Source organism: Macrosteles quadrilineatus, unplaced genomic scaffold, assembly GCF_028750875.1.
Source record: "Macrosteles quadrilineatus isolate MER2022 unplaced genomic scaffold, UCM_ALF_1.0 Scaffold_2__2_contigs__length_208266976, whole genome shotgun sequence".
Lineage (NCBI taxonomy): Eukaryota > Metazoa > Arthropoda > Insecta > Hemiptera > Cicadellidae > Macrosteles > Macrosteles quadrilineatus.
Window position 1 is genome coordinate 7,802,788 of NW_026542595.1, and position 27,148 is coordinate 7,829,935.

A 27,148-nucleotide genomic window follows, 5' to 3' on the forward strand; every position below is an offset into this window, starting at 1 on the left:
TGTAGATTTTGTAATGTTATAACGAATGGTGAATGTTGACAAAAAAGTATGTAACAACAGTTCTCATTGGTCAGGAGGCGACAATGCACTACCATGTCAGCCAATCGACTTTCGTGTTTCAATGGAGCAAATGACGATTGCTAGACATCGTTTTATGTGCTTTGCTTATTGTGGGTGGGAAGGGTATCGATAATTTATCGTGATTCGAGATCCGATATGTAGTACGTGTTCGTTTATGCATAATGAGTATTTAAGTATAAAAAAAACTAGGTTAGTTACAGACAGGTTCAAAACATCGATTGTTACGATCCATTTTTGACACCCCTACACGGAAGTTATAGTGACGTCGTGCATAAGGGCCAGGCAGGCCGGTTCACAGTGAATCCACTCTGCCGAACCTATACTCTTGGTATCATCGGGAACATAGTCAAACACTTTTGTTACTAAATAAAACTATGGCATGTTTTAAAATAGCCTATTCCCTATATGGGAAATTCGCTAAAAGCACTCTTTTGGAGATTCTAGTCCCTAATCATAATCTTTATTGTAGGCTAAAAGTAAAACTTATCTATTGCCATACTTTACTCCACAGACGTCGACTTATTCTACAACTCTTTAAAAAATACCAGGTTTCAGTCAAAATACTTTTGTAAAAATTGACAGTGTGCTGTTTTAACACAGTCATTCCTTGACGACAATCGTTTTTACTTCTTATAGAGAAAATACTCTCCTTACAAAAAGTATTTATAGGTCAAGATGTATGTAGTTTTTTAAAAGTATAACTGCAATTGCTTTTAAAAATAAATACAAAAACTGTCAAATGACTTAGATTAATACTTGTAGGCCTAAGCCTATTTATAAATTAGAAGAAACTTTATTAGACCTCATCACAGTCAAATTCAAACATTTGCAGTGTTTTAAAATAATTAACACTGAACCATGCCCTCGAGCCTGCCCCCAGACTAACGAAATGGAAGCGTGATCCATGCGCAGGCCCGAGGAGCGGCTCACAAAACTTTACTTAACAAAATGAGAACCATGGATGGAGGTTCAAGAACAACACGCCATTTGAGAGAAACGAGCTGTAATTAACCATTAAAAAATAAACAACAACAACATTAACAACAATACATGAAGTAAATACTCTCAATTAAAGTTTAAATAAATTTTTGTTACCAATTTGGCCTACTAACTTACAAAGGAACATTAATTTAAAAAATTCAAAATAGGCTAAATTCGGTCAAAGTAAATTTAATCAGTTTTAACCTTAGTAAAATAAAATTTGTAAAATTGCAACAATGAATATATAAAAATCTCTTCCTTTAAATAACTGGTAACAATTTAACATTTAGGGGCCCCAAAAAAGAAATTTAATTGGGTAGGCTAATTAAAAGGTTATAAAAATATTTTAAGGATTAACAAATAATTAGGCTAGCTAAAATAAATTTTTAAAAAGAAATAACAAAAATAAACTCTGTAGGCCTCAACAATAATAACTTTAGATAGTCTCTTTCCTCTTTTTATGAATCCAACTATGATTTAAATATGTGGTGAAAACAAAACAACAAGTAACTTGCGGTACGACGGATAACTAGTTCATGGGTCTTCAGGCGCACATCACAGGAGGGCTGCTGAAGTTCGACGGAGAGGGGGGTGGCCGGCCCGGATCCCAAAAGAGGGCCCCACGAAGAAGTGTTTCTCCGCCCATGCTCCAAACGTAGAAGGTTGACTTCAAACGGTAGTCCTCCTGGGCCCTGAGTGACAAACCCAGAAAACACAGTAGTCACAGTCTATGTTCATTACCGCAAGGTTCACTGTCACACGTTTGTTTTGTTTTTCACTGACTTCCAAAAATCCACAGATTAGGCTTAATATATCATTTTCAAAAAGATAATAAATTTTTAAAAGGTTTCTCTCTCTATCACAGCTCTTTAACAATATAAAACATTTCAAACAATAACAATATTTTAAATAAAACAACTAACAGGTTAAACAGTACAAGAATGGTAACATTAATTTGCGGTAACAATGTCAGCAGGCCAGACGGGTATGTGACAGTGGTAAATTTCACCAATTGAGAGAAAAAATTTAAATTGTCTGGTCCAAAGTGGCCAGAAGAACAAGTTAACAGAGAACAATTGACACTTAAACACAGAAAAATACTTTAAAATTGACAAAAAACGTTCCATACAAAAATTTAGGCCTAACGCAACGACTCATGTATTTTTGCTAATTTCTCCAAAAGTTGTGAACAGAATTTGTTCGGAATGGTCTTAAAAGCTGGGGGAAATGTTCCAGCAGCTTTTCCAGACCATTCCAAACCTTAACTCAAAGGCAGGAACCAGTGGCCTTCCAGGTTACCCAGTTCAAACCTGAATGAAAAGTTGCCAAACCAAAAATTACTGTAACTTTCTTAAAACTTGAGTAAAATGACTCAAACTTTCTGGGGAGCTTTAAGAGCAGTTAATTCAACTTAATTTAACTAGTTTGGCAAGGACAAAGCAAAGTAAAAGACTTTAACCTTACTTGACTGGGTAACACAAACTGAACATTTTACAAGACAAACAACACTAAAAATTGTACGGGACACAGAAACAAAAGACTACCAGAAGTAGTAGCCTAAGACAATTACATTTACTGAGCAAAAATTGTAAGCCTAGGCCTACCACAAAACAGTCAGAAGGACCCAAAACTGACTTGGCAGTTTCTCTCAAATAGCGGCTTTCCAACAAACATTTCTCAGTCAATTCTAGGCCTAGCATTTCGGGCAAGGCCCTGAATTATACAAAACAACAGAGAAAAGGGAAACTAACTAACAAAAGGGTTCCACGACCCCAAGACTAGGTTCCAGACCTAGTGCAACCATGTGCGGCTAACCTAACTTTAGAAAAATGTGCAAAACTCACCCAAAAGGCGCGCGTGGCGCACTTGAACTACTCCATAACCTCGCAGACTAAGCACAAATTAAAAAACATAATTGACTTTGCATAAAACATGTGCCAAAAGGGCGATGTAAAACGATGGAAAAATGTCTGCGAGGTTAACTAGTTGATTGTCACGCAACCTCTGAAGTGCTTGGCGGTGGGAGTAATAAGAACAAAAACCCACAGCCTTGTTCGGGGTCGTGGAGTGACAACGAACCACTGAACTAGCCTACTATAAAAAAACACTTGAACCATTGATCATGAGTCGTGACATTCGCCCGGTGGAAATAGTCACGGCTCAACACTCAGAAACGTTTGTGTAATGGAAATCTGCAAGCGACTGACGCCAAGGGTAAGGGAGGGCATGTGAACCAGGCTTTAGAGCAAACTTTCTCTTTTCCTACCCCATGTCCCGTTAGACGGTGGGCGGGGCTTCACACTAAATAAACACTCAGTTCATTCATTCACATTAGAGAATAGTTTTTGTGGCAGTGACGTATGTCTCTGTAATACAACCTTATAGTAACCTTTTATAAGCATTATTAAACAATTATTACACACAAGTAAGAAGAGTGGCCTTTATTTGAGTTTGAAACTGATCAAATGACTAGTCTAGCCTACTGTACTAGCTTGATCAATTAATGTTTAAGGTAATAGAGTTTATAACCTCTGATAATTCTGAACAAATTATTAGCCAAATATAGTATTATGAGTGGATGTTATCAAAATGGCACCCATAATGACCCACCGCGCTACCCCTTACCCGCCCGACCATCAGTGCGTCACTAATTAATTATGTGTCACGAAGTGTTCACCGTTTCATCGGTCGGGGCTTACGTAGTCCCTTGGGCAATTTGGCTTGTTTTTTTTTAATTTACTGATAAGTGTAACTTGTGTTGTGCCGTTCTTATAAGTATAATAGACGCCGGGAATTCCGTACTTTTTAGCCGGGAAAACCGGGAAAAATGTGTGAATTTTGTTTATAGATCCTGCTGACAACCCTGTATACACCTAGGTAATATATTTTTACTAACACTGTAAACTTGTACCAAATGGTAAATATTATGATGTTACATTGGCCATCAACTTTGATGAAACGACGGTCATCATAAGACCCAATAAGAGACTCAGATTAAATAGAGAACCAATGATAAATTTAGTACCTACCAGTAATCCTAAACTTGGTGAAATATTCATTCAGCACAATGATGTCTCAATGTTTTCATGGTAATAACATGTCAACATGATCATCTGCTATGTAACCTCACAATAATCGTGAGTCGTTGAGTTGTGTTGTCTCTCACAATTGTGATAAAATACTGGACATCCCATCACCTATGTTCGTGTTAACTTAATCATTGTCTCCCCTAACCACGGCAAAATATTAAACAGCTCCAATGGTCGCGGAGACATCATATTGTCTTCTGATATAACAACAAAATATTGAACATCTCTCACAATCACGGAAAAGTTGTCATCGTCTTCCGTGATTGCAGCGAAGTCTCCCTAAATCACCTGATTGTAAAGTGTATCAAGGTAAAAAAATTCAACCAACTAAGTTAAATAATTAGAGGAATATGACCTTTTTTCATTATACGCTAATTTCATTTTGTCATAATGTGTTTTTATACCAATAACATAAAGAAATTATGCCTAGTTCCACAGAGTTAAAATTTGATTTATCATTTAAGTTGTTTGGTTCAGGTTATATGAGCTGACCAAGATAGACAGGTGGTTCCTCCACAAGATGGCCAACATAGTCAACTACCACTTAGTATTAGAACAGCTGTCTCAGCCAGAACTCACCCCTGAGCATCTGCTGACTGCCAAGCGACTCGGCTTCTCTGACAAACAGATAGCTGCTTGTGTCAGAAGCACGGAACTTGCTGTGCGAAAACAAAGGGAAGATTGTGGTATGTCGCTTACTACCTGAGTAGAATCCATTTAATACTTTACTTTGAAATGGCGACCATACAAATGTAGGTATTTTAAGCTAAGTATGAATGGAGATGAGTGTAGGATGAGTGGTGTGATCTTATAGTCTTGTTAGTGACTAAGGCCGACATATTCCTTAGACAATTAATAGCCCATACAGCCAATGGCAACTAAGGGAAGTGGAATCCGACCCACATTTTTGCCTTGTTATTAACGAATATGTCTAATCAGGTTAGTACTGCGGATAGTAGTAGCACTCACTAGTTTGGACATTAATCCACAGCAGAAAGTATCGCATCCACAGTGCATGCCTATTAATATCGATATTCCTATATTTTTGTTTGGAGAATCCTTATAAAAGACAGACATAAAATATACTTATCTTTAAGGTTTAGGTAAGACGAATCACAGGCCTTGAAATCCTGCTTTGTGATTGGACGACTGTGGTCAGCTGACCAACAGAGTAGCTTGGGGATTTAACTTGAAATTCAAATTGGTTCAAATGCAGTACAGTTTTCCAACTTGTATTTAAAAGTAAAATGATTATTAATTTCTTTTGTAACTTTGCTTTAGAACATTTTGTACTGTAAGAGTGTGAAATGTTTGTTTACTGTGTAGGAGTGACTCCTTGTGTGAAGCAGATTGACACAGTGGCTGCGGAGTGGCCAGCCAGCACCAACTACCTGTATCTCACATACAATGGAGCAACTCACGACATCAGCTTCCCAGGTGGACATGTCATGGTCATCGGTAAGTCACCTAGGGTGAACAAGTAAATTTAAAATGAGGAAATAATACTACTTGAATCTTGCAAACTTCACATATTTTTTAAAAGGTGAACTGTAATTTTTATTTTAAATTTTATTAATATAATTCAACCTTATAATTAATATTTACCACCCTTCTCAAACTTGAACTTTAAAAATAGGTATTATAGTTTAGTTTATTATTTAAGTTTTTTTTTATTATGTCTTTTATTTTAAGAATGTCAAATAAGATCTTGAAAGTAATCCTAATATTAACCCCCACCACAGGTTCGGGTGTGTATCGTATTGGCAGCTCAGTGGAGTTTGACTCTTGTGCTGTTGGCTGCCTTAGAGAACTGCGCAAGTTGGGCAAAAAGACCATCATGATCAACTACAACCCTGAAACTGTCAGCACGGACTACGATATGAGTGATCGACTCTACTTTGAAGAGATCTCATTTGAGGTTGGCGTTTGTAATTGTTTTTACTCTTTTCAATAAATAAAATATGTGTATTCTTAAGATGGAAATGTGATTACAAGGTATTATTTACTATGTTTTGTTAAGGAAAAGTGTGTTTCGTTTTTCTTTTCTTTTTTTGTTCAAAATTTTCACTATCACAGTTGGCAAAAATAATGTGTCAAAATATTGTTTCATCAGTGAGTTTTGCTCAGTCAGGGGTAGGGCTAATGTTGCTGTGGATGTTTAATAACATCAGTTCAGATTAAGCCATCAACGGTCAAAGTTGTCCTTAATTTCAACTGTTGTGAAGCAAGCTTTGGCAGTGTTTTTGATATAGTACGGTAGCTTTTATCCACAGCATCAGGATAGTGGTGTTGGTGTTGGAAATCAACCTATCAAAAATGTTGACATTTCTATCATGTTTATCCCTGGATACTTTGATCCGTGTATTAATTGTGTAATAGCATACCTCATGGCTACCATGGATCCATCCGCCCCTAATCCTTCTCTCTTTCCCCTGTTTAAAAGTTCTTATTGCTCATAATATCCTCCCATTCTAACAAAGTATATCCTACACTCTGTCCTTTCCAATTTATAACATATGTTTTACCTCAATCTTCTCTAGTTTCCTCCACTCTTAATTCACTTCCGTCTTCTCTCTTTAGCCCTCAGTTTAATTGCTGTTTTAGTGTTTTACCTCGTTGTTCAGGTAGTCATGGACATTTACAACATTGAGAATCCAGAGGGAATTATTCTGAGCATGGGAGGTCAGTTACCCAACAACATTGCTATGGACCTTCATAGACAACAAGCTAGAATATTAGGAACCTCGCCTGAATCAGTTGATGGAGCTGAGAACAGATTCAAGTTCTCTAGAATGTTAGATCGCATTGGGATCTCTCAGCCCAGGTGATTGTTATAATCCATACAGTGAGGGTTTGTGATTTTTAAACAATTATTAAATAACATTTAAGGCCACTTTTTGTAGCTGCTGAATTTGGCTGCATTTTTTGGCACCAACTCAACACACAAGGGTCAAGTACAGGCATTTCCTCAGTAAAGCAATTCGGCAAGGAAATTCAAGACATTTAGAATCCTGAAGCGACAACCGACAGTTAAGAAACCCTGCCTTTAAGAATACAAGAAAGAATTAATAGAAACACAACTAGCTGACCTATGAAATAATTCTAGGCAATTGATAGCACTTAAAACGTTTTCTGGGCTATCAACTGTCTTGAAACTCATTTCTTGAAGTTATTTATGCATACATTCCCTCTTCTTCAATGCATTTCTTCAAACAAAACACAATGCTGACAATCAGCACTTCTATGTAGTCTATGCTTTTTTATGTTTTTTTTTGTTTTTCAAATAAATGTTTTAGCAAAAATTTTGTTTTATTTAAGTGGTTATCAACAACGCTTGTGCGATGATGCCAATGATTAGGTACTAAGAAGTTAAGTTAGAGTCAGTATGTTCCTAAGCTAAATACTTTTCACTCCTGAAAATGTAAGTGCTTTGTGAATTATTGCTCATGTTTCAGTTTCTAAATACCTTTGCACTCTACTTTTCTTAATTTTGTGTTCAGCTAAATGTTTGAAGATTACACACAATAACACCAAAAGGTTTATAGAATATCCTAATTAAATCATTTTTATGTAAACTTCCTCCACAAGCCATATTTATATTTAGCCTATATTTTAACAGAAACATAGTATGTTTCCAACCATTAAAGTTCCATTAACTAATAAATATTTCCATAGGGGAAAAAATCAAAACTACAATTTAAACTCTCTATTAAAATTAAGAACCAATGCAAATCCTTGGCCTTTAGGAATAGTTGCTACAATATTCAATTACAGATGGAAGGAGTTGACAAACCTCAAGTCAGCGAAGGATTTCTGTGAGGAGGTTGGTTACCCTTGCCTTGTGCGGCCGTCGTATGTACTCAGTGGAGCAGCCATGAATGTGGCACATTCTGAACATGACTTAGAGAAGTACCTACAGTCTGCGAGTGATGTTAGCAAGGAACATCCGGTTGTCATATCCAAGTTTCTACTGGAGGCTAAGGTACATCAATAAACTCACAAATAAAATAGACCCATTAATCATGTGTTTCTGATCCATTAACATTGTCAAATGTTTTTGTGGTTATGTCCGATTCTGATAGGTTAACTAGTTGTCACCTAAAATTTGATCGCTTCGCTAGTGAAAACAGAGATGTTATTTGTGCATACACAATAGTTGATTACTAGATCGAGGTATCCAAGTGTGATGATTGCTGTTTTGTTGACAGGAGATAGACGTGGATGCAGTAGCTTGTGATGGTGTCATCTTGTGTATGGCTGTGTCTGAACATGTTGAGAATGCAGGTAATACATTCATTCATAATGAAGAGTAAAGAAAACTATTCCAAAAACTCAAAACTGAAAATTATCCCTGATATTTTTTGTTTGTTTTTATTCAAACAATATAGTTATCTTAGCTTGTAATTTTGTTGATTAGCTGAACCAATTAAGGAATTATTATTTCATTGTATGTTAGGAATTAGGATACCCAAAACAATATACAAAGAAGATTTATACAATTAGTAAACCTTTGCAAAGTTTAAGATTTTACTTTATTGATAAGATTTTACTTCTAAAAATAATAGAGTGAAAAGCTTGTCAAGGTTAATGATAAACGTGGCATGCTGTAGGTGTCCACTCCGGAGACGCCACCCTGGTGACTCCTCCACAAGATCTCAACTCTGAGACCCTGACCAAGATACAAGCCATCTGTAGAGGCATTGCCAGCAGCTTGGAGGTCACAGGGCCATTCAACATGCAGCTCATTGCCAAGGTAACAAGTCACAACCCTACAACAGTACTAATGAAATTTAATTCTATTTTATAAAGGTAGCTGAATGATCTGATTGAGTGTTTATGTTTGTCAGGACAACGTACTGAAGGTGATTGAGTGCAATGTCCGAGTGTCACGCTCGTTCCCTTTTGTCTCCAAGACCCTGGACCATGACTTTGTAGCGATGGCAACCCGAGTCATCGTAGGAGAGAAGGTGGAGCCTGTAGATGTTTTCTCAGGCTGTGGCAAAGTTGGGGTCAAAGTGGCCGTCTTCTCTTTCTCTAGGCTTGCTGGTGAGTCTACTGAGTGTGTGTTGATTAGAGTATAACTTCAGTTGCATGAACTGAAAATGTCAGATCATCTTTTAACAAATAATAATTATAGCTTATTTTTAACCCTCCGAGTGTCATGCATCGCTGCAGCGACGCGTAACACACTTTGTGTAGTGTCATGCGTCGCTGCAGCGACTCACGAACACTGTTTACGGCAAAGGCTCTATGACTGACTGAATCGGATTGAACTGGATCGAGTTAGGTATCGTTCTTTTCGTTAAATTATAAGTTTTCTCCAGAGGTCTGTCTCAGCACTGTATGTTCTCCGAGCCGATCGTAATTGTAGCAGACAGCTGACGTGCGTATTTGTAAATAGCTTGGTTATCCTCGGACCGATGACTGATGTGTTTTATTACGTTTATCATTGTTTTAGTGTTAAAAATCAAAAGTAGTGATATACGTGGTGCATTATAAGAAGATTTAAGTGATTTTGAAGGGCTGGTTGATGATCCTGAAGAAGTAGGTAGTGATATTGATGTAAATTATCAGCCAGATTCCTAGCTATGGTTAGGCTATGCATTCTTAGCTAAACGCAATGTACTTAAATCTGTTTTTCACTCATAACTTATTTATTTGATAACTTACCTCACTATATGATTATATATTTGTAATCCTCATAAAATTTAGAACAAAGTGGCTATTTTCAAATATTTATAGGCCTATAATTTATTCAATTTCATTGAGCGCGAACTTATTTTTTCTTTGAAAATTTTCCAAAATATTTTTTTTTTACCTAAAAAATTTTTTTTAAACAAATGTTCCTTATGTTTTATATATAATATTGAAGCCCATGATTTTCCAAACAAAATGGTATATAGAACAGTATAATTAACATTGTTTTTAAGCTTCTCAGATCCGTTTTAATAAAACCTTGCAAATGAGCTAAAAATAGGCTGACATTAAGGCCAAAAAAAGGGACACTCAGAGGGATATTAAACAATTTGATTAAGGCCCATTATTTTCAGTTTCACATTGTTTGAATTACTGAATGTCGGTTTAATTTGGTGTGATGTATTCCCTTGATATACAAAAATGTTATTTATAGATTTAAGATTATGTAAAAAAAAATAGCTAATTATATGTAAGACACAAGATATACTCATTAATGTGGGCTGCCTTAATTTTAGCTTATGAAATAGCAGAAAGTATTTAGTTTGTCTCTGCAATATCTTTCAACAGTTAACCTAGATTACTTTGATTTCACCATTGTCTGTGTCTGAACTACCCAGTAAACCCTTTAACACAAACTGGCGTTACCAGGAGCGGATGTGATGTTAGGAGTAGAGATGGCTTCTACAGGAGAAGTTGCTTGTTTTGGTGACAACAGATATGAGGCCTATCTCAAGGCAATGATGAGCACAGGCTTCCAGATGCCAAAGAAAGCCATACTCCTGTCAATCGGCAGCTTCAAGGTGAGTTGCACCATTAAAAACCATTGATTTATAAGGTTTATAATCATTCTAAAGAAAATTTGGATTAATTTAGTAATCAGGATTATTTTAACTTCAAACAATATATCTTTTTCTTTGTTTCTTTCTAGTTTTCTCAGAATAAAGTTTAATTTTATGTTAGACCAGCACAGTGCAAGTGTGGTGTACTTTGTTCTTGGAAAATTAGTGCTGAATATTTATTCATGTTCTCACTTAAACTATGCATCCTAAACCCTGATTATAGGTTGTCTGCTGATATGTGACAATTATTATAAAAGTTATAAAAATAAATTAGGAATAAAACAACCTTTTTAAAAGAAAAAATCCTTTTTTTAATTTGGGACTATACAATTGCAAAATACTGCTTTATATAATCAAAGTACATTTTTATAACAGCTGATCAAATACTTGGGTTGTGAAAAATTCTTTGGTTAAAGTAGTTTTTATTTCTTAACATGAACAAAAATTAAAACCATCCAGTTGATTTAAGATGGTTTCTAAATAAAATACTCGAGTTGGTTTATCATAAGAATGTTTTTGTTTGACAGCACAAGATGGAACTGCTCCCCAGTGTACGAGCCCTTCACAAGATGGGTTTCAAGTTGTATGGCAGCATGGGAACTGCTGACTTCTACAATGAACATGGAGTACAGGTAGACTAGCTACAGCACAAATTGGTAATCCAAACTTTTTACACTGGATTTGTACCTGGTCCTTTTTCAAACGCTTATAAACCAACAAAATCATTACTGCTAGAAGGAAAAGGTTTTATACCTTGTATAATACCTGCGTTTTCATCATAAAGAGTGTACAATTATAAAAATAAATTATTATTTTATTTTATATTCTGTAGTCAAGTGGTTGGAGTGCTCCCCTTGTAAGCTGAAGGTAGCTTGTTCGATTCTGAGTTCAAATACATTTTGGAAGGTTTAAAAACTGGAACCGGCCTTGATCACCTCACTTTTGAAAATGATTCTGGACAATGAGATCTCGGTTGCAATTATATTTTACTATAGTCAATTCTATCCTCATCTTTTACTTGTATCAAATGAGTAATATTGTTTTCATAGAACAACATAGTCTACGCAGAACTCGTATCAGACATAGATTGGATACATTTTTGTCATATTTCTCATTTGCCCTATCCTAAAAATTATATGCTAGTGTATCATTATTTTTAACCATCTATATACTTTCAGGTGGAATCAGCTCATTGGACGTTTGAAAACATTGGTGAAAGCACGACGACAGGGGAGTTGAACAACTTGAATGACTTCCTTGCCCGCAGAGACTTTGATCTTGTAATAAACCTACCCATGCGTAACTCTGGCAATCAGAGAGTGTCATCATTCATGACATACGGCTACAAGACTCGACGACTCGCAGTCGAGTACTCCGTGCCTCTAGTGACTGATGTCAAGTGTGCCAAGCTGCTAGTAGAGGTTAGTTTACATTGTAAAGCACCTCTCACGCATTGTGTTTATTTTGATTTTTTTTTACAGAATATTTATTTTCTCATATTAAATGCAAATTATATCAATTGATAAAATCTATAGATTACGCATCACTGTGTCATCTACTCAATGTCACATTAATAATTTAATTTCATTTTACTAAGTGCACATGAGCAATAAGAAACTAAGTATATTATTTTTATAGGCTTTAACAATAAAATTTACTTGGAACAGTGTGCTGGATTTAAGTTAAAGATTTATAAATTCAAAGATGGACCACAAAAACTAATTGATTTTTTAAGGGGGGGTTAATATACGCTCTAAAATTAATTGACTACATTGTTACAAAATTTAACCTCAACAGGCTCAGTAGTTTTTTTCTTGATTGATTATCAAACTCACAATAGTTTTGCTGCAAATCATGGATAAGTAGAAAATAAAGCCTAAGGCCTGTCTAGACTCTGGTACTTATCTTACTGACTACTAATATAGTGTCTAATTTAGATAACAGATGCTACCCACAATGTGTGTTAATGCCTAGTCTTCTTTTAAGTAATAGGCAAGAAACTAGCTCAGTAGGTCAGTTATGCTAACCAAACAGTATATTTTTTTAACACTTGTTTTAGCTTTGTTAATTGAAAATTACTTTTATTTTTAATATTTTATTTGTCGTACCTACTTGATAGCTAATGATTTTCTGTAGATAAAAAAATCTTGTATTTAAAATAATTACAAAATGAAAAGCTTATGAACAATGTGTTAAAATACCTAGTTTTTTTATAAAATACTTGTAATTTTTAGTTGTTGCTTTTGTTGTTTAGAGTTTATCCATGTTTGCCTCCTGGATTGAATAATAATAATAATAATAGGTTAAATACCTTGTATACGTCCTCAATCCAAGTCGTCTTTTATAATGACTATAGTTTTGGGGCCAACAGCCCCATTGTCAAATTTTCTGTCTTGTTAATTACTGTTTATAGCATTGGTCACGTTGAAGTACACATATACACATACACTGACACACGAAACATTTATATTTACACGTAACATTGAAAAATTATACTTTTTACACTGAGTCAGTGTACCGGTCCGCACAATGATGTAATCACTTTTGTTTAGGCCGGCCAAAAAGTATAATTTTTCAATGTTACGTGTAAATATAAATGTTTCGTGTGTCAGTGTATGTGTATGTGTGTACTTCAACGTGACCAATGCTATAAACAGTAATTAACAAGACAGAAAATTTGACAATGGGGCTGTTGGCCCCGAAACTATAGTCATTATAAAAGACGACTTGGATTGAGGACGTATACAAGGTATTTAACCTATTATTATTATGTTTAGAGTTGTTATTCTTCGCATTATTTCATATTTGAGGAGTTTATAGTCCATCACAGTTGCAGTGTTTGTTAAGTAACATATCTTCGTTATATTGATTTTCTTAAAAAGTTTTTGAGCTTGTACGTTTATTTGCACATTGCACATTAATATTATTTTATTTCAAATTTGATTTGATTTGTTAGGGCCTAAGTGAAATAGCTGGCCACACAACACACCTGGCATATTACATTACATATACATGGTGTCTACTCTCCGGGAAATTCGGGAAAACCGGGAAACCTCCGGGAATTTTATCTTACCTTGAAATGTCCTGGAAAACTCCAGGAATCCACCCAAACCTCCGGGAATCCGGAGCCCAGTCATCGGAATCGTCGCCTAACCGAAACACTACCGCTTTTGTTGCCACGATCGCGGGAAACGATTATCGGTGTTGCCGAAACCGCAAGATATGCTCACGGGTATTGCCGCGATTGCGGGAGACGATTATCGGTGTCGCCGAAACCACGTGAGATGCCTACGGGTGTTGCCGCGATCGCGGGAAACGATTATCGGTGTTGCTAAAACCGCAAGATATGCTCACGGGTATTGCCGCGATCGCCAGAGACGATTATCGGTGTCGCCGAAACCACGTGAGATGCCTACGGGTATTGCCGCGATCGCGAGAGACGATTATCGGTGTCGCCGAAACCACATGAGAAGCCTACGGGTGTTGCCGCGATCGCGGGAAACGATTATCGGTGTTGCTAAACCCGCAAGATATGCTCACGGGTATTTCCGCGATCGCGGGAGACGATTATCGGTGTCGCCGAAACCACGCGAGATGCCTACGGGTGTTGCCGCGATCGCGGGAAACGATTATCGGTGTTGCTAAAACCGCAAGATATGCTCACGGGTATTGCCGCGATCGCGGGAGACGATTATCGGTGTTGCCGAAACCGCAAGATATGCTCACGGGTATTGCCGCGATCGCGAGAGACGATTATCGGTGTCGCCGAAACCACGTGAGATGCCTACGGGCGTTGCCGCGATATGCGCACGGGTATTGCCGCGATCGCGGGAGACGATTATCGGTGTTGCTAAAGCCGCAAGATATGCTCACGGGTATTGCCGCGATCGCGGGAGACGATTATCGGTGTTGCCGAAACCGCAAGATATGCTCACGGGTATTGCCGCGATCGCGAGAGACGATTATCGGTGTCGCCGAAACCACGTGAGATGCCTACGGGTGTTGCCGCGATCGCGGGAAACGATTATCGGTGTTGCTAAAACCGCAAGATATGCTCACGGGTATTGCCGCGATCGCCAGAGACGATTATCGGTGTCGCCGAAACCACGTGAGATGCCTACGGGTATTGCCGCGATCGCGAGAGACGATTATCGGTGTCGCCGAAACCACGTGAGATGCCTACGGGTGTTGCCGCGATCGCGGGAAACGATTATCGGTGTTGCTAAAACCGCAAGATATGCTCACGGGTATTGCCGCGATCGCGGGAGACGATTATCGGTGTTGCCGAAACCGCAAGATATGCTCACGGGTATTGCCGCGATCGCGAGAGACGATTATCGGTGTCGCCGAAACCACGTGAGATGCCTACGGGCGTTGCCGCGATATGCGCACGGGTATTGCCGCGATCGCGGGAGACGATTATCGGTGTTGCTAAAGCCGCAAGATATGCTCACGGGTATTGCCGCGATCGCGGGAGACGATTATCGGTGTTGCCGAAACCGCAAGATATGCTCACGGGTATTGCCGCGATCGCGAGAGACGATTATCGGTGTCGCCGAAACCACGTGAGATGCCTACGGGGATGTTGCCGCGATCGCGGGAAACGATCATCGGTGTTGCTAAAACCGCAAGATATGCGCACGGGTATTGCCGCGATCGCGGGAGACGATTATCGGTGTTGCTAAAGCCGCAAGATATGCTCACGGGTTTTGCCGCGATCGCGGGAGACGATTATCGGTGTTGCCGAAACCGCAAGATATTCTCACGAGTATTGCTGCAATCGCGAGAGACGCGTGAGATGCCTACGGGTGTTGCCGCGATCGCGGGAAACGATTATCGGTGTTGCTAAAACCGCAAGATATGCTCAACACGGGTATTGCCGCGATCGCGAGAGACGATTATCGGTGTCGCCGAAACCACGAGATATGCCCACGGGTGTTGCCGCGATCACGGGAGACGATTATCGGTGTCGCCGAACCCGCGAGATTTCCTCACGGCTATTGCCGCGATCGCGGTAGGCGATTATCGGTGTTGCTGAAACCGCAAGATATGCCTACGGGAATTGCCGCGATCGCGAGAGACGGTTATCGGTGTCGCCCAAACCGCAAAATATGAATACGGGTGTTGCCGTGATCGTTGACGGTGTGACGTTTTGTCGCTGATGTTGAAGATACTGCAAGATATGCTCACTGATATTCCCACAATCGCGGGAGATGATAACTGGTGTCGCCTTACCTACCAGTTATACTGTTTTATTATGTTGTATAAAATATTATTCTTTGAAAATGTTTTGTTTCAAATAATAATAATCATTATTAATAATAATAATAGCCTAATAATAATCATTTTCATTTATTAGCTGGTTGCGATTAGTTAAACGGGTTCCGATAGTAGCTCCTTAAAATTCAGGAATTTGTCTTGAATTCTCCTGGAAAACTCCTTGAATTTTTCAAACCAGGTTTAGTAGACACCATGATATACAATGGGAGATTGAGATTAGTATGTTGTGCGGTGTACAGGCAATGCTGAAGATCAGTAAGGAGCCTCGCATGAAGACACACACAGACTGTCTGTCCTCCCACCGCATGGTTAAGCTGCCAGGTCTAATAGACGTCCACGTCCACCTCAGAGAGCCTGGCGCCACTCACAAGGAGGACTTTGCCTCTGGTACATAGGCTTACTCTAATACTAATAGATTGTATTTCATTCAAGTCAGTAACTATTAACTACTTGTCATATGTAAAAAAGTCAACTTAACTTATGTGTTATTAATAGTCACCTTTTAATTATTTTTTTGTGTGTTGGATCCCTGATTTCATTATAATGTGATTTTTCTTCAAGTCAATTTATTTATTATTTAAAATACATTACATGGAACGTATAAAGCAAAGCAAGGAGTGAGCTCTGAGCTGATACAATGTAAGAATAAACTATGCTGGTAAATATTAGTGAAGACACCGTGACGTGAATCCACGACATACCGGCCTTGGATTCGTAGTCTGTTACACAACCAACTCATCACTTGCTTACTTAATCTACTTATATAATAATTTAGTTTTTTTTTAATCTTTGTACAACTAAATCTAAATCTACAGTTCTACTCGACGGATGTTGATAATTAGTGTAGATTTTCAAATAATTATGATTTTTTTTTATTTGTGGTGAAAATTAAAAAAAAAAAGTTTTCCACAAGAAATGCATTGAAAACGGTGCTATTCACATTTTTTTTATTTGGAACCAACTTTTGGCTGCCTTTATTGAGTATATTCAAGAATTGCCTAAGAGTAATTTGTATACAATTTTATTCTCTTTCAGAATATCACGTTCCACTTTGGTTGATTTCCTGACCATTTAAAAGTTATTTGCAAAAAAGCTAAGAAAACGCTGCATTAATAGTGGTGAGAAAATACTGAGTAAGAGATATTTTTTTAAACTTTGTACAACTAAATCTACAGTTCTACTGGATCGATTTTCTTAATTAATGTTTTGTTGGAAAGCCTAATTTGAATTTTGTTAAATTTTGTACGACTAAATTTACAGTTCAACTGGACTAATTGTATGAATTAATAGGTCAATAAAAAGCTTCATCCATGTAGATTTGCATATGATTATTGATTTTTTTAGATTTACGGCAGTGTATGCATCATCTGATCATATAAAACCTGTGTTAATAATTTAACAGCTGATTGTTATATTGTGATTTAATTTTTTTTCTTTGTTTACATGTTGTTGTTCACAACTATTTGCATTTGTGATTAAAGTGTGTTTCTTATGTTATGTGCGTGTTTCTAAAGTTATGTGCTTAATCTGTACCATTAATTATTAGTGAGTTTAGTGGCGTATGGATTTCATAACCATTATTTTCCTAGAGACCGTTGTATTTGACCACAACGTGCAGAAGTTAGTTTCTGTTGCTAGTTATTAATAATTTCCTGTTATTTGTCTACCAAATTTAATACAGTAGAACCTCTTTCATCCGAACTAATTGGGACCAGCGGTAGTTCAGACTATTGAATAATTCGGATTACAGAAGATATTGTTGTTTTTACATAACAATAGCTAGGGAAAAGTGAAAAATGCTTTATAAAGTAAAATACAGTGTTTATTTAATACAGTAGTAAACATAGGGAATAAACAGTACTGTACATTACAATTGAAATAATTACGGTGCGTATATAAATAAATACAGTATTCAATAAAAAACTACTGTTCTGTGTATAGAGTACAGCAATGAGGCGTTCGGATTAGTGGACGTTCGGATTACAGGGGTTCGGATTAAAGAGGTTCTACTGTAGTATTATAGTCCAGGTGGAATGAAGTCCTGTGGTGTCAAATACTGCTCCGACCAGTCCATAATAGAATTGGCAAGTATCAAAAAGTCTGTACTTATCCCTAGAATGTTGACTTCTTTTTTTCTAAGATTTCTTTACTTAACAGTTTAATATCACTGATTGACAGGCACGGCTGCTGCCCTGGCTGGAGGTATCACGATGGTGTGTGCCATGCCTAACACTATACCAGCCATCGTGGACGAGGAGACGTTCACACTGGCCAAAGAGTTGGCTGCGGCCAAGGCTCACTGTGACTACGCCATCTTCCTGGGAGCCACAGTTGACAACTACAACCGCATACCCGAACTGGCCTCTCAGGTACTGTTCAACAAACCATACAAATCTATCAATTGACGGATGAAAAAACAAAAAAAGTAGTTAAAATTTAGGGGTGGGCGAGTACTCGACTGTCGAGTAATTACTCGAGTAGTTGGCAATACTCGACAGTCGAGTCGAGTAGTTAAAGATACTCGTGACTCGAGTCGAGTAGTAGACGTTAAGCCGATTTCGTTATTTTCATTGATATTTGACAAATAAAAATAGTAAGAAAGGAAAATGTATGAGTTTTAATTAATCCCTTAACCCCTTTAAATATTGACATACTAGGCCTACTAATAATCGGCAACCTAGACATCGCTTGCGTCATCCATTTCACTGACAGCGACAGCGCCGACAGCTGAGCGGACACTGGGTCGCCGACAGCTGAGCTGACACTGGGTGAAAGGCAGTGGTGTGAGGTGTAGGTGTGCGAGTGCGATGCATCGAATCCCGATTCGATCCAGCATGCATCAAAATCCCGATGCATCGATTACGTCACGATACAGCTCTACTAGTAAAACGGGATAATTCGATTATCGTCATCGATACCACTGATACTTGGACATTGGTATCGGTACCAAGACTCGATTGTCAAAAGTCGATTCCGATGATACCGACATCCGACAGGGATAAATATTTTATTTTAACATTTATTTACTGTATAGCTACAGTATTAGTTTTGTCATCACGGTTAACAATTTTCATAGCCAACTTAGAAACTATCTAGTTCAAAACAGCGACGGTGCCGGTGACTTAGCTTCAGCATTGCACAACACAATCTACGAATCTACATTTCAAGATGTCAGACTCAACTCAAGAGACAACCGGCGCGCGAATGTCCTGCCAACACGAAATCAATTATACTAAACAATGTCTGTATCAATAAGTCAGACATTTAGATGTAGCCTATTATTTTTATTTTTAGTACAAAATAAATAACCTAAACACGTCAAAATTTTCAGTTTAATAATCCCTGCATTATACGCATCATTAGAAAAATTATATTCAACCATTAAACTTTAACATCGTCGTATGGTTAGGCTTGCTTTATATTGCGCCAAAAAGTAGATCCATATTTTGATCTGTACTATCTACCTGATTAAAGAGTTTAGTGAAGTTTTAAGTGCTACTATAACATAATGTATTTATTGAAAAATATTATAAGCCTTAGTCCGTGTCGATTTTGTAATGTTAAAACGATTGGTGAATGTTGACAATAAAAGTATGTAACAACAGTTCTCATTGGTCAGGAGGCGTCAGTGCACTACCATGTCAGCCAATCGACTTTCGTGTTTCAATGGAGCAAATGACGATTGCTTTGACATCGTTTAATGTTTTATTGTGGGTGGAAAGGGTATCGATAAATATCGTGATTCGAGATCCGATATGTTGGACGTGTTTGTTTATAAATAATGAGTATTTAAGTATAAAAAACTAGGTTACAGACAGGTTCAAAACTTCGATTGTTCCGGTCCATTGTTGACACCCCTACATGGAGGTTATAGTGACGTCGTGCATAAGGGCCAGGCAGGCCGGTTCACAGTGAATCCACTCTGCCGAACAGCCGAACCTTGTTCTTGGCAGTCTTGGTATAATCGGGAACATAGTCAAACACTTTTGTTACTAAATAAAACTATGAAATGTTTGTTAAAAGCACTCTTTTGGTCTTTTGAAGATTTTAGTCCCAAAACATAATCTTTATTGTAGGCTAAAAGTAAAACCAAAACCTGTCTATTGCCATACTTTTCTCCACAGACGTCGACATAGGCTATTATGCAATCGCAATGTCTTTAAAAAATACCAGGGTTTCAGTCAAAATACTTTTGTAAACATTGACAATGTGCTGTTTTAGCACAGTTCATTCCTTGACCACGATCGTTTTTACTCACTAGAGAAAAGACTCTCCTAACAAAATGTATTTGTAGGCCAAGATGTTTGTAATTTTTTTAATGTATAACTGCAATTGCTTTTAAAAAGAAATACAAAAACTGACAAATGACATAGATTAATACTTAAAAAATTAAGCCTATTTATAAATTAGAGGAAACTTTATTAGATCTCATCATAGTCAAATTCAAACATTTACAGTAATTCAAAATAATTTAACACTCTTGTGTAATGGAAATCTGCAAGCCACTGAGGCCGAGGGTGAGGGAGGGCATGTGAACCAGGCTTTAGAACAAGGGCAAATTCTGCCAAACTTTCTCTTTTCCTCCCCCATGTCCCGTTAGACGGTGGGTGGGGCTTCACACAATAGTTCATTCATTCACAGTAGAGAAGAGTTTTTGTAGCAGTGACGTATGTCTCTTGTCTGCTCTTCAAGTTCACACATCTGGACTTCTTTAAAACAATTATAAGTGATAATCTTTATTAAAAATAAGTGAAAAACTGTTGACATTTTCAAGGAAAAAAAGTTGAGAAATAAAAGTTAATTTTTTTTTTTGATTAGTTATTCTGTATTTCAAAAATATCCTCATTTATGATTATGTTTTCAGCTAGACTTGGTGACTTTTTCGTAGTTAAACAAATTTTGAAGATATATAATTAGTGAGAAAATGTCATTATATAGGAAGTTAGTTTTTACTCACTTGGGGGAAAAAACTTACCTTACAAAAAGTATTTGTAGACCAAGATGTAGGCTAGGTACGTAATTAAAAAAAAATTATAAACTAATGAGTTAACTAAGACAATTTCATGGAATTTCAAATAAATACAAAAACTGAGAAATGACTTAGATTAATAGGCTACTTATAAGCCTATTTATAAATTAGAGGAAACTTTATTAGATCTCATGCTTTACTTAGTCAAATTCAAACATTTACACAGTAGGCCTATTATAAAATAAACACTTAGTTCCATATTTTTGCAATTTTTTTTGCAGTTAATAGTAAACCTTTAACACCAAAATATAAGTTTGATACACATACATATTGTGTTTTTATATGGTGGTATAAAAGTTTTTAACCAGGTCTATTTTTGGTGGATTGAGAAATGCTTTGTTCGTAAAAATGAAGATGGAATATATGTAAAATAAAATTGTTGATTTTCTCGTGAACTACTCGACTCGATACTCAAGTATTAGGGCTAATTACTCGACTCGACTCGACTCGACTCAAAAAAACACTACTCGCCCATCCCTATAAAATTTATCCCTCTTATACTTAAAAGAACTAGTGATTTCAATCTGGCTGATAATTGGAGAAAAATTTATATGATAAGATTCTGTAAATAAGTTTTAATTAGGGATGGTCAAGTCTCGAAATTTCGGGAAATTTCCGGGAAATTTTAAATCTCGTTACACGAGACGAGATTTCTTTTTGGCTGAGATTTTTATCGAGACGAGAATTAAAAAAAAAAAAAAAAAAAAAAAAATTAAAAACGCCTGCAGAAAGTCAATGCAATACCCGCAATACAGGAGCGTGTTGTAGTTGCGTTTCCTTTGCGAAGGTGTTCTTATTTAATTAATTCTTCAAATGTAAATATTACTTTAATTATTTTAATAACATTAGAGAAGTTAGCAGTGTGAGGAATGTTTTATTACTATAAAAAAGTCAAAACAAGTAACTATTTTATAAAAATTAATATTTTATTTTATGATTTATTTTATTTTAGGATAAGTTGAACTCTATCCTAACTGATATCACTATATTTCCTAATCGTAGGCATTTTTAATAAGTTGGGCGTGATTAATAAAAAAATTGTATGCTGATGTTTTTTAATAAAAGATTGTTAATATTCTTGCATATTATCATTACAGTAGAACTCCGATTATCCGAATCAATAGGGACCAGACCCCATTCGGATAATCAAAAATTCGGATAATTGGAGTTTTACCGGAATTCCGGGAATTTTAAAGAAAAATCCTCATTTTCGGTACTAAGTGAACTTTTAATTAATAATAATTTAAATCAGAACATTTTTACAGTTTACAATGCTCATAGTACAAGTGTTCTATACATGTTATTAAGTCAATAGTGTTCCATCAAAGTCCAAAATTGGCTAAATGTGTTTAATAACAATTCTTTGATATTTTGCAAAACATATTACTGTAGCTTTACGTTTTTAAAATTGTTGAAATAAGCGATTCGGATAATTGGAGATTCGGTTAATTGGAGTTCGGATAATTGGAGTTCTACTGTATTTTTGTATTTAAACAGTCATCTAACAATGTTACAAAATCAGGTAAAAATTCCGAACGTGCATTTCCCGTTGTATATGAGAAGGGAAATCCCGTCTCGATCTCGTCTCGAAATTTTATGAGAAATAAAAAATCTCGTCTCGTCTCGAACTAAAAATCCAATCTCGGCCATCCCTAGTTTTAATGTACATTTCAAATTGAACATATCAACACAAAACACAACAACAACAACAAAAGGTAACGAGAAGTGTTGTTAAATGTTTATTTCAAAGTTTGTTCATTTTTGTGTCAAAAGTTTGTGAATGATCATCTTGTAAATTTTATGTATCTGTTGACTGGTGAATATACTGAAATTTTAACTCTGAATTGCAGGCCGCTGGACTCAAGATGTACCTAAATGAGACATTCAACACACTTAGGCTGAATGACTTGACTGATTGGATCAAGGTAATCTTATTCAGCCACTGAAAAATAGTACATATTAAGTTAGTTTTGTAAAATAAGATTTTAAAACATTGAAGGTAGGTTATAATTAATTGATTTCAATGGTTTCAAACTAAAGTGATGAGATCAGAACTAAACTAAACTAAACTAATGAGATCAGATTGTGGGAGTAGCTATAAGTTTTAAACACTACAGTTTTTTTTCCTGGAAAATGTCAAAACTCTACATAAAAGATGTGATGTGTGTGATATAATGTGATGGGTAAAGACCTGAGTATAAACTTTGACTGACATTGAACACAAATTTTTTTATTGTGTCAACTTCGGAAGGACATCATTAAGGTAATAGTCCCTTTCTAAAATAGTGATATTATATATTGTTGCCATAAAAATACCTGAGAAGACCATAGTTATTGTGTAAAAACTACCAAAATACAGAGTAACTAGAGACTTCTCTTCCTTACTTTCCATCATAGTACTGTTGGTGATTTTAAAATTCATCACTATCAATGAATACAATGCTCACACACCAGGATACATATTTTAAGGTGAAAATGAGTGAATTAAAAGTGTTGAATTAATGAGACGATAGCCTTGTTGATGACTACACATCACCAGTCTGGTTGTAAAGGTTGTATAGTCATGATCATTAAATTAATTGAAAGTTAAATGGTTAAGGACAGGTGGGTCGAGTTTTGAACTACAAACCAATTGCCAAATGGTCTCTGGATCTAAATGGCAACCTTTTGATTATAGGTAAGCACCGTATCCATTCAACTGACAATGATAATGAGTGTGATGACTGTTTTGGCTTGTGTAGCACTTTGACAACTGGCCGCGGCGGTCGCCCCTGTGTGTCCATGCTGAAGGTCAGACTACGGCTGCTGTACTGTTGCTTGCCTCCCTACACTCCCGGCCCATCCATGTGTGCCACGTAGCTCGCAAAGAGGAGATACAGATCATTAGAGCAGCCAAGGAAAAGGTACAATATGCTCGTTGATAGAAAATACAGTGTTGACACCTACTTTCTATAGGTACCTGTAAATTGTTGTAACCAAGCAATTTTTTTGGTTTTTATAGATAGTGCCACAAACGGTAAAAATTGATTTTGTTTGTCTTTTTTGGTAACTGCAATACTCAAGACTTTCTTTTTATGCACAGGAAAAAATCCCATCCCGTCCCGTCCCGAAAATCGGGAAGGAAATAAAAATCCCGTCCCGAACTAAAAATTCAATCCCGTCCATCCCTACATTTTGCAAACTTAATAATCTTAATATTTTATTTTGCAATCTAAATCTTATGAACTAAAATGATGATAGTGATTTTGCTACCCTCATTGTTAACCTCACTTAATTTTTATACACCCTCCTAAATAATTAGGTCTAGGCCTAGGTCTTTTGATTTTTAGCAAGAGCTTTAAAATATACTAAGAAAATTTGATTGAGCCTGAGATAAATTAATGATTGTTATGTGTGGATGTTAACTTTGCAAATGAAAAGACAATAGTCTTACTCTGTGCTAATCCAAATTTTAGTTTCAGAATAGACTTTCCAAGAGTGAATCCATCTTATAATTAGTTTTGAAGCTCATAAAAAAGATTCTCTTTGCCATTACTTCATCATAACCTCCAGCTTTTCATTGTCGTCTGTTGAATGTGAACAGCTGGCAAACTACATAGTCGTCATACTGAAATCTTTGACATGTTTTTAAAAGTTAAAAAAAGCTAGACATGTGTTGGTTGGAAATAATTTACTAGTTGTGTGAAATTATCTTGTCAAATTAATGCTTCAAACATGTTTGTTTATTCATAAAAATTCTTATCCTAATTTTAAAACCACTTTATCATTTAGAATTTCTCAGAGTAAAATTGGTTAAGCCTTTATATTAACTTAACAGTATTTTTTTTCTTGACACAAACCTTTTAGGAGTGATGACGAACAGGCCAGCGTTTGACTGATTGGTTTTCAACAGGACATTTTCAATTTATAATTTATTTCAATCTATCTATATCTATTTACCTATATTTGTATTATTTGAAATGTTGATGCTATATGAACTGTATTAGGTATATAAAAGAGCGTTTCCAGAAATGAATGCACGTGTATTGGAGGATTAGTGTTATTTAAGTGATTATTTCTGACATTTCCTATCATGATTAATAAAAAATAAATGTTCTGAAAACTTAGTTTTTTTACTAATTGTGAAAGAAAATGTCCGCACTAATGTAATGTATATTTAAAAACTCCTTATCAGATACAGTTAACTTTGGTTGTTTAGACATTTTTTTTCTTGGTTAAGTAATTTTAATCTCTACCATGTTTTAAATTAATATTACTCAGTAGATTAGACAGTAGATTTTGACTTTATACATAGCTTTAACTTACATAGCTTTTTGACTTTGAGTATTAGCTTGAATTACTTGGTCTACATCCATTCGCCTATTGTGGTGCAGGGTTTGCCTGTGACATGTGAGGTGTGCCCTCACCATCTGTTCCTTACCAACACTGCTGTAGAACATCTGGGCGATCGGAAGTCCCAGGTCAGACCCATCCTAGTCACTGAGGAGGACAGACAAGCTCTCTGGGACAACTTGGACATCATCGACTGTTTTGCTACTGATCATGGTCAGTCTTCCATACACATTATGGACTCTGCTATCCCATACAGAGTGTTCATAAAGAGATGTCACTCACTTCAGGGGCTGATAGTACCAATAAATCTATTAATTGGGTTTGATGACCTGAAGTAATTTTACAATTTAGTCTACTAGCGACCCCTATGCCACTCATTACATACCGCTACTACGAGACTTCCTTAACTACCTGTTTCAGATATACAGGGTGTCTAGTAGTTGGGAAAAATGGGAAAGTCGGGAATTAGTTTTGAATTTCAAAATGGTCTTGAAAAGTTTGGATTTAGTCTTTATTTTGATATAAAAGTCGGGAAATTTCACAAGACGATGATGATGTTTACACGTTTCCAGAATTGCTGGAGACGACAATAACGTTTCCGTGACTGCGGGAGACGACGATGACGTTTTCGTGACCGCAGGAGCCAATGATGATGTCTCCTTGTCTACGGAAGATTTCATGATAAAAAAAACCCTAAGAATTTTTCATTGCTGCATTTTGTCTTATACTTTAAAACATTATCTTAATAATACTTTATGACTTAAAGAGGGGGTGTGTGTAGTAAAACCAAATTATTTAGAAAATTTGATTAGACTATACAAATTGGTATCGACACTCCCTATTTTTGTTGAAAAAAACTAGCCTGTAATTAGTCTTAAAAAATCTGGAATTAGTCTTGAATTTTAAAATGGAAATAAACTAGACACCCTGGATATACCTTGACTGTGTTCAAATCACAGAAATGCTCCAGCAGTTCTCCCAACCATACTTAATAACTCTTCAAGCATCACCAATCTTTCAAACCAACCCAATCCAATACAACAACACCATAACCTCACTGACTACAACATTAATATCACAAGTAGCTGTAACAGGTCGATAACTCTCTAACCTGTAGGCTGAAAAGGACCATATGCACAAGTTGTAGAACACAGAGTGGACTCATGGCCCACTTAAACGTCAAAATCACATAAATAATCTTTTTGGCGTAAATAAGAGTGGTGTTTACAAATATAGTTACACTGCAGATAACTTAACTTAAAAATGTACTTTTTATTCGAGATAAGGGCATTGTGAAATCTGTTTAAATATTGTTCATCAGGCTGTCAAGGACATCAAATTTCGTTCCAGATGAAATTGTTGAAGTTAAAATCTAGGCCTATGGATGTCACACGTTTAATTACACACAAACAAAAAGGCGAACAATAAATAAACATTACAAATCGTCGGTACCAGGAAACATGATTCGCACGGAGGGCAGCTCTAGACGATGACCTCGGGGTCTAGACCTGCCTTCTGTGCGAATTGTGTTTCCCGGTACCGGTGTTTTTGTAATGTTTATTTATTGTTTGACTTTTCGTTTGTGTGTAATTAAATGTGTGACATCGATGGATTTTAACTTCAACGAATACCTCTGGAATGAAATTTGATGTCCTTGACAACCTGATGAAGTTCCCATCGGGAATGAAACTGCAGTAGCCTATATAGACTACAAAGGATTACTTTGACAGTATAATGTATTTAAACCAATATTTATTAGAAATAAATTGAGCCAGAACAAGAACAAGATCATGTGTTCCCACTTATATTACATTTAACAG

At 36.4% G+C, this 27,148-nt stretch overlaps 1 protein-coding gene across 1 annotated transcript in view; it reads left to right on the forward strand.

Moving 5' to 3' along the window:
- LOC128987706 (CAD protein) overlaps window positions 1-27,148 on the forward strand; it is a 97,938-nt gene that overhangs the window by 51,099 nt on the left and 19,691 nt on the right. The window contains exons 14-29 of the mRNA XM_054408700.1: window positions 4,629-4,837; window positions 5,478-5,609; window positions 5,894-6,069; window positions 6,776-6,975; window positions 7,926-8,133; window positions 8,360-8,435; window positions 8,762-8,904; window positions 8,999-9,197; window positions 10,497-10,648; window positions 11,215-11,319; window positions 11,866-12,108; window positions 16,207-16,354; window positions 18,146-18,336; window positions 22,847-22,921; window positions 23,738-23,899; window positions 25,370-25,541. Coding sequence (XP_054264675.1) covers window positions 4,629-4,837; window positions 5,478-5,609; window positions 5,894-6,069; window positions 6,776-6,975; window positions 7,926-8,133; window positions 8,360-8,435; window positions 8,762-8,904; window positions 8,999-9,197; window positions 10,497-10,648; window positions 11,215-11,319; window positions 11,866-12,108; window positions 16,207-16,354; window positions 18,146-18,336; window positions 22,847-22,921; window positions 23,738-23,899; window positions 25,370-25,541 — 2,591 coding nt within the window. The remainder of the gene's footprint in view (window positions 1-4,628; window positions 4,838-5,477; window positions 5,610-5,893; window positions 6,070-6,775; window positions 6,976-7,925; window positions 8,134-8,359; window positions 8,436-8,761; window positions 8,905-8,998; window positions 9,198-10,496; window positions 10,649-11,214; window positions 11,320-11,865; window positions 12,109-16,206; window positions 16,355-18,145; window positions 18,337-22,846; window positions 22,922-23,737; window positions 23,900-25,369; window positions 25,542-27,148) is intronic.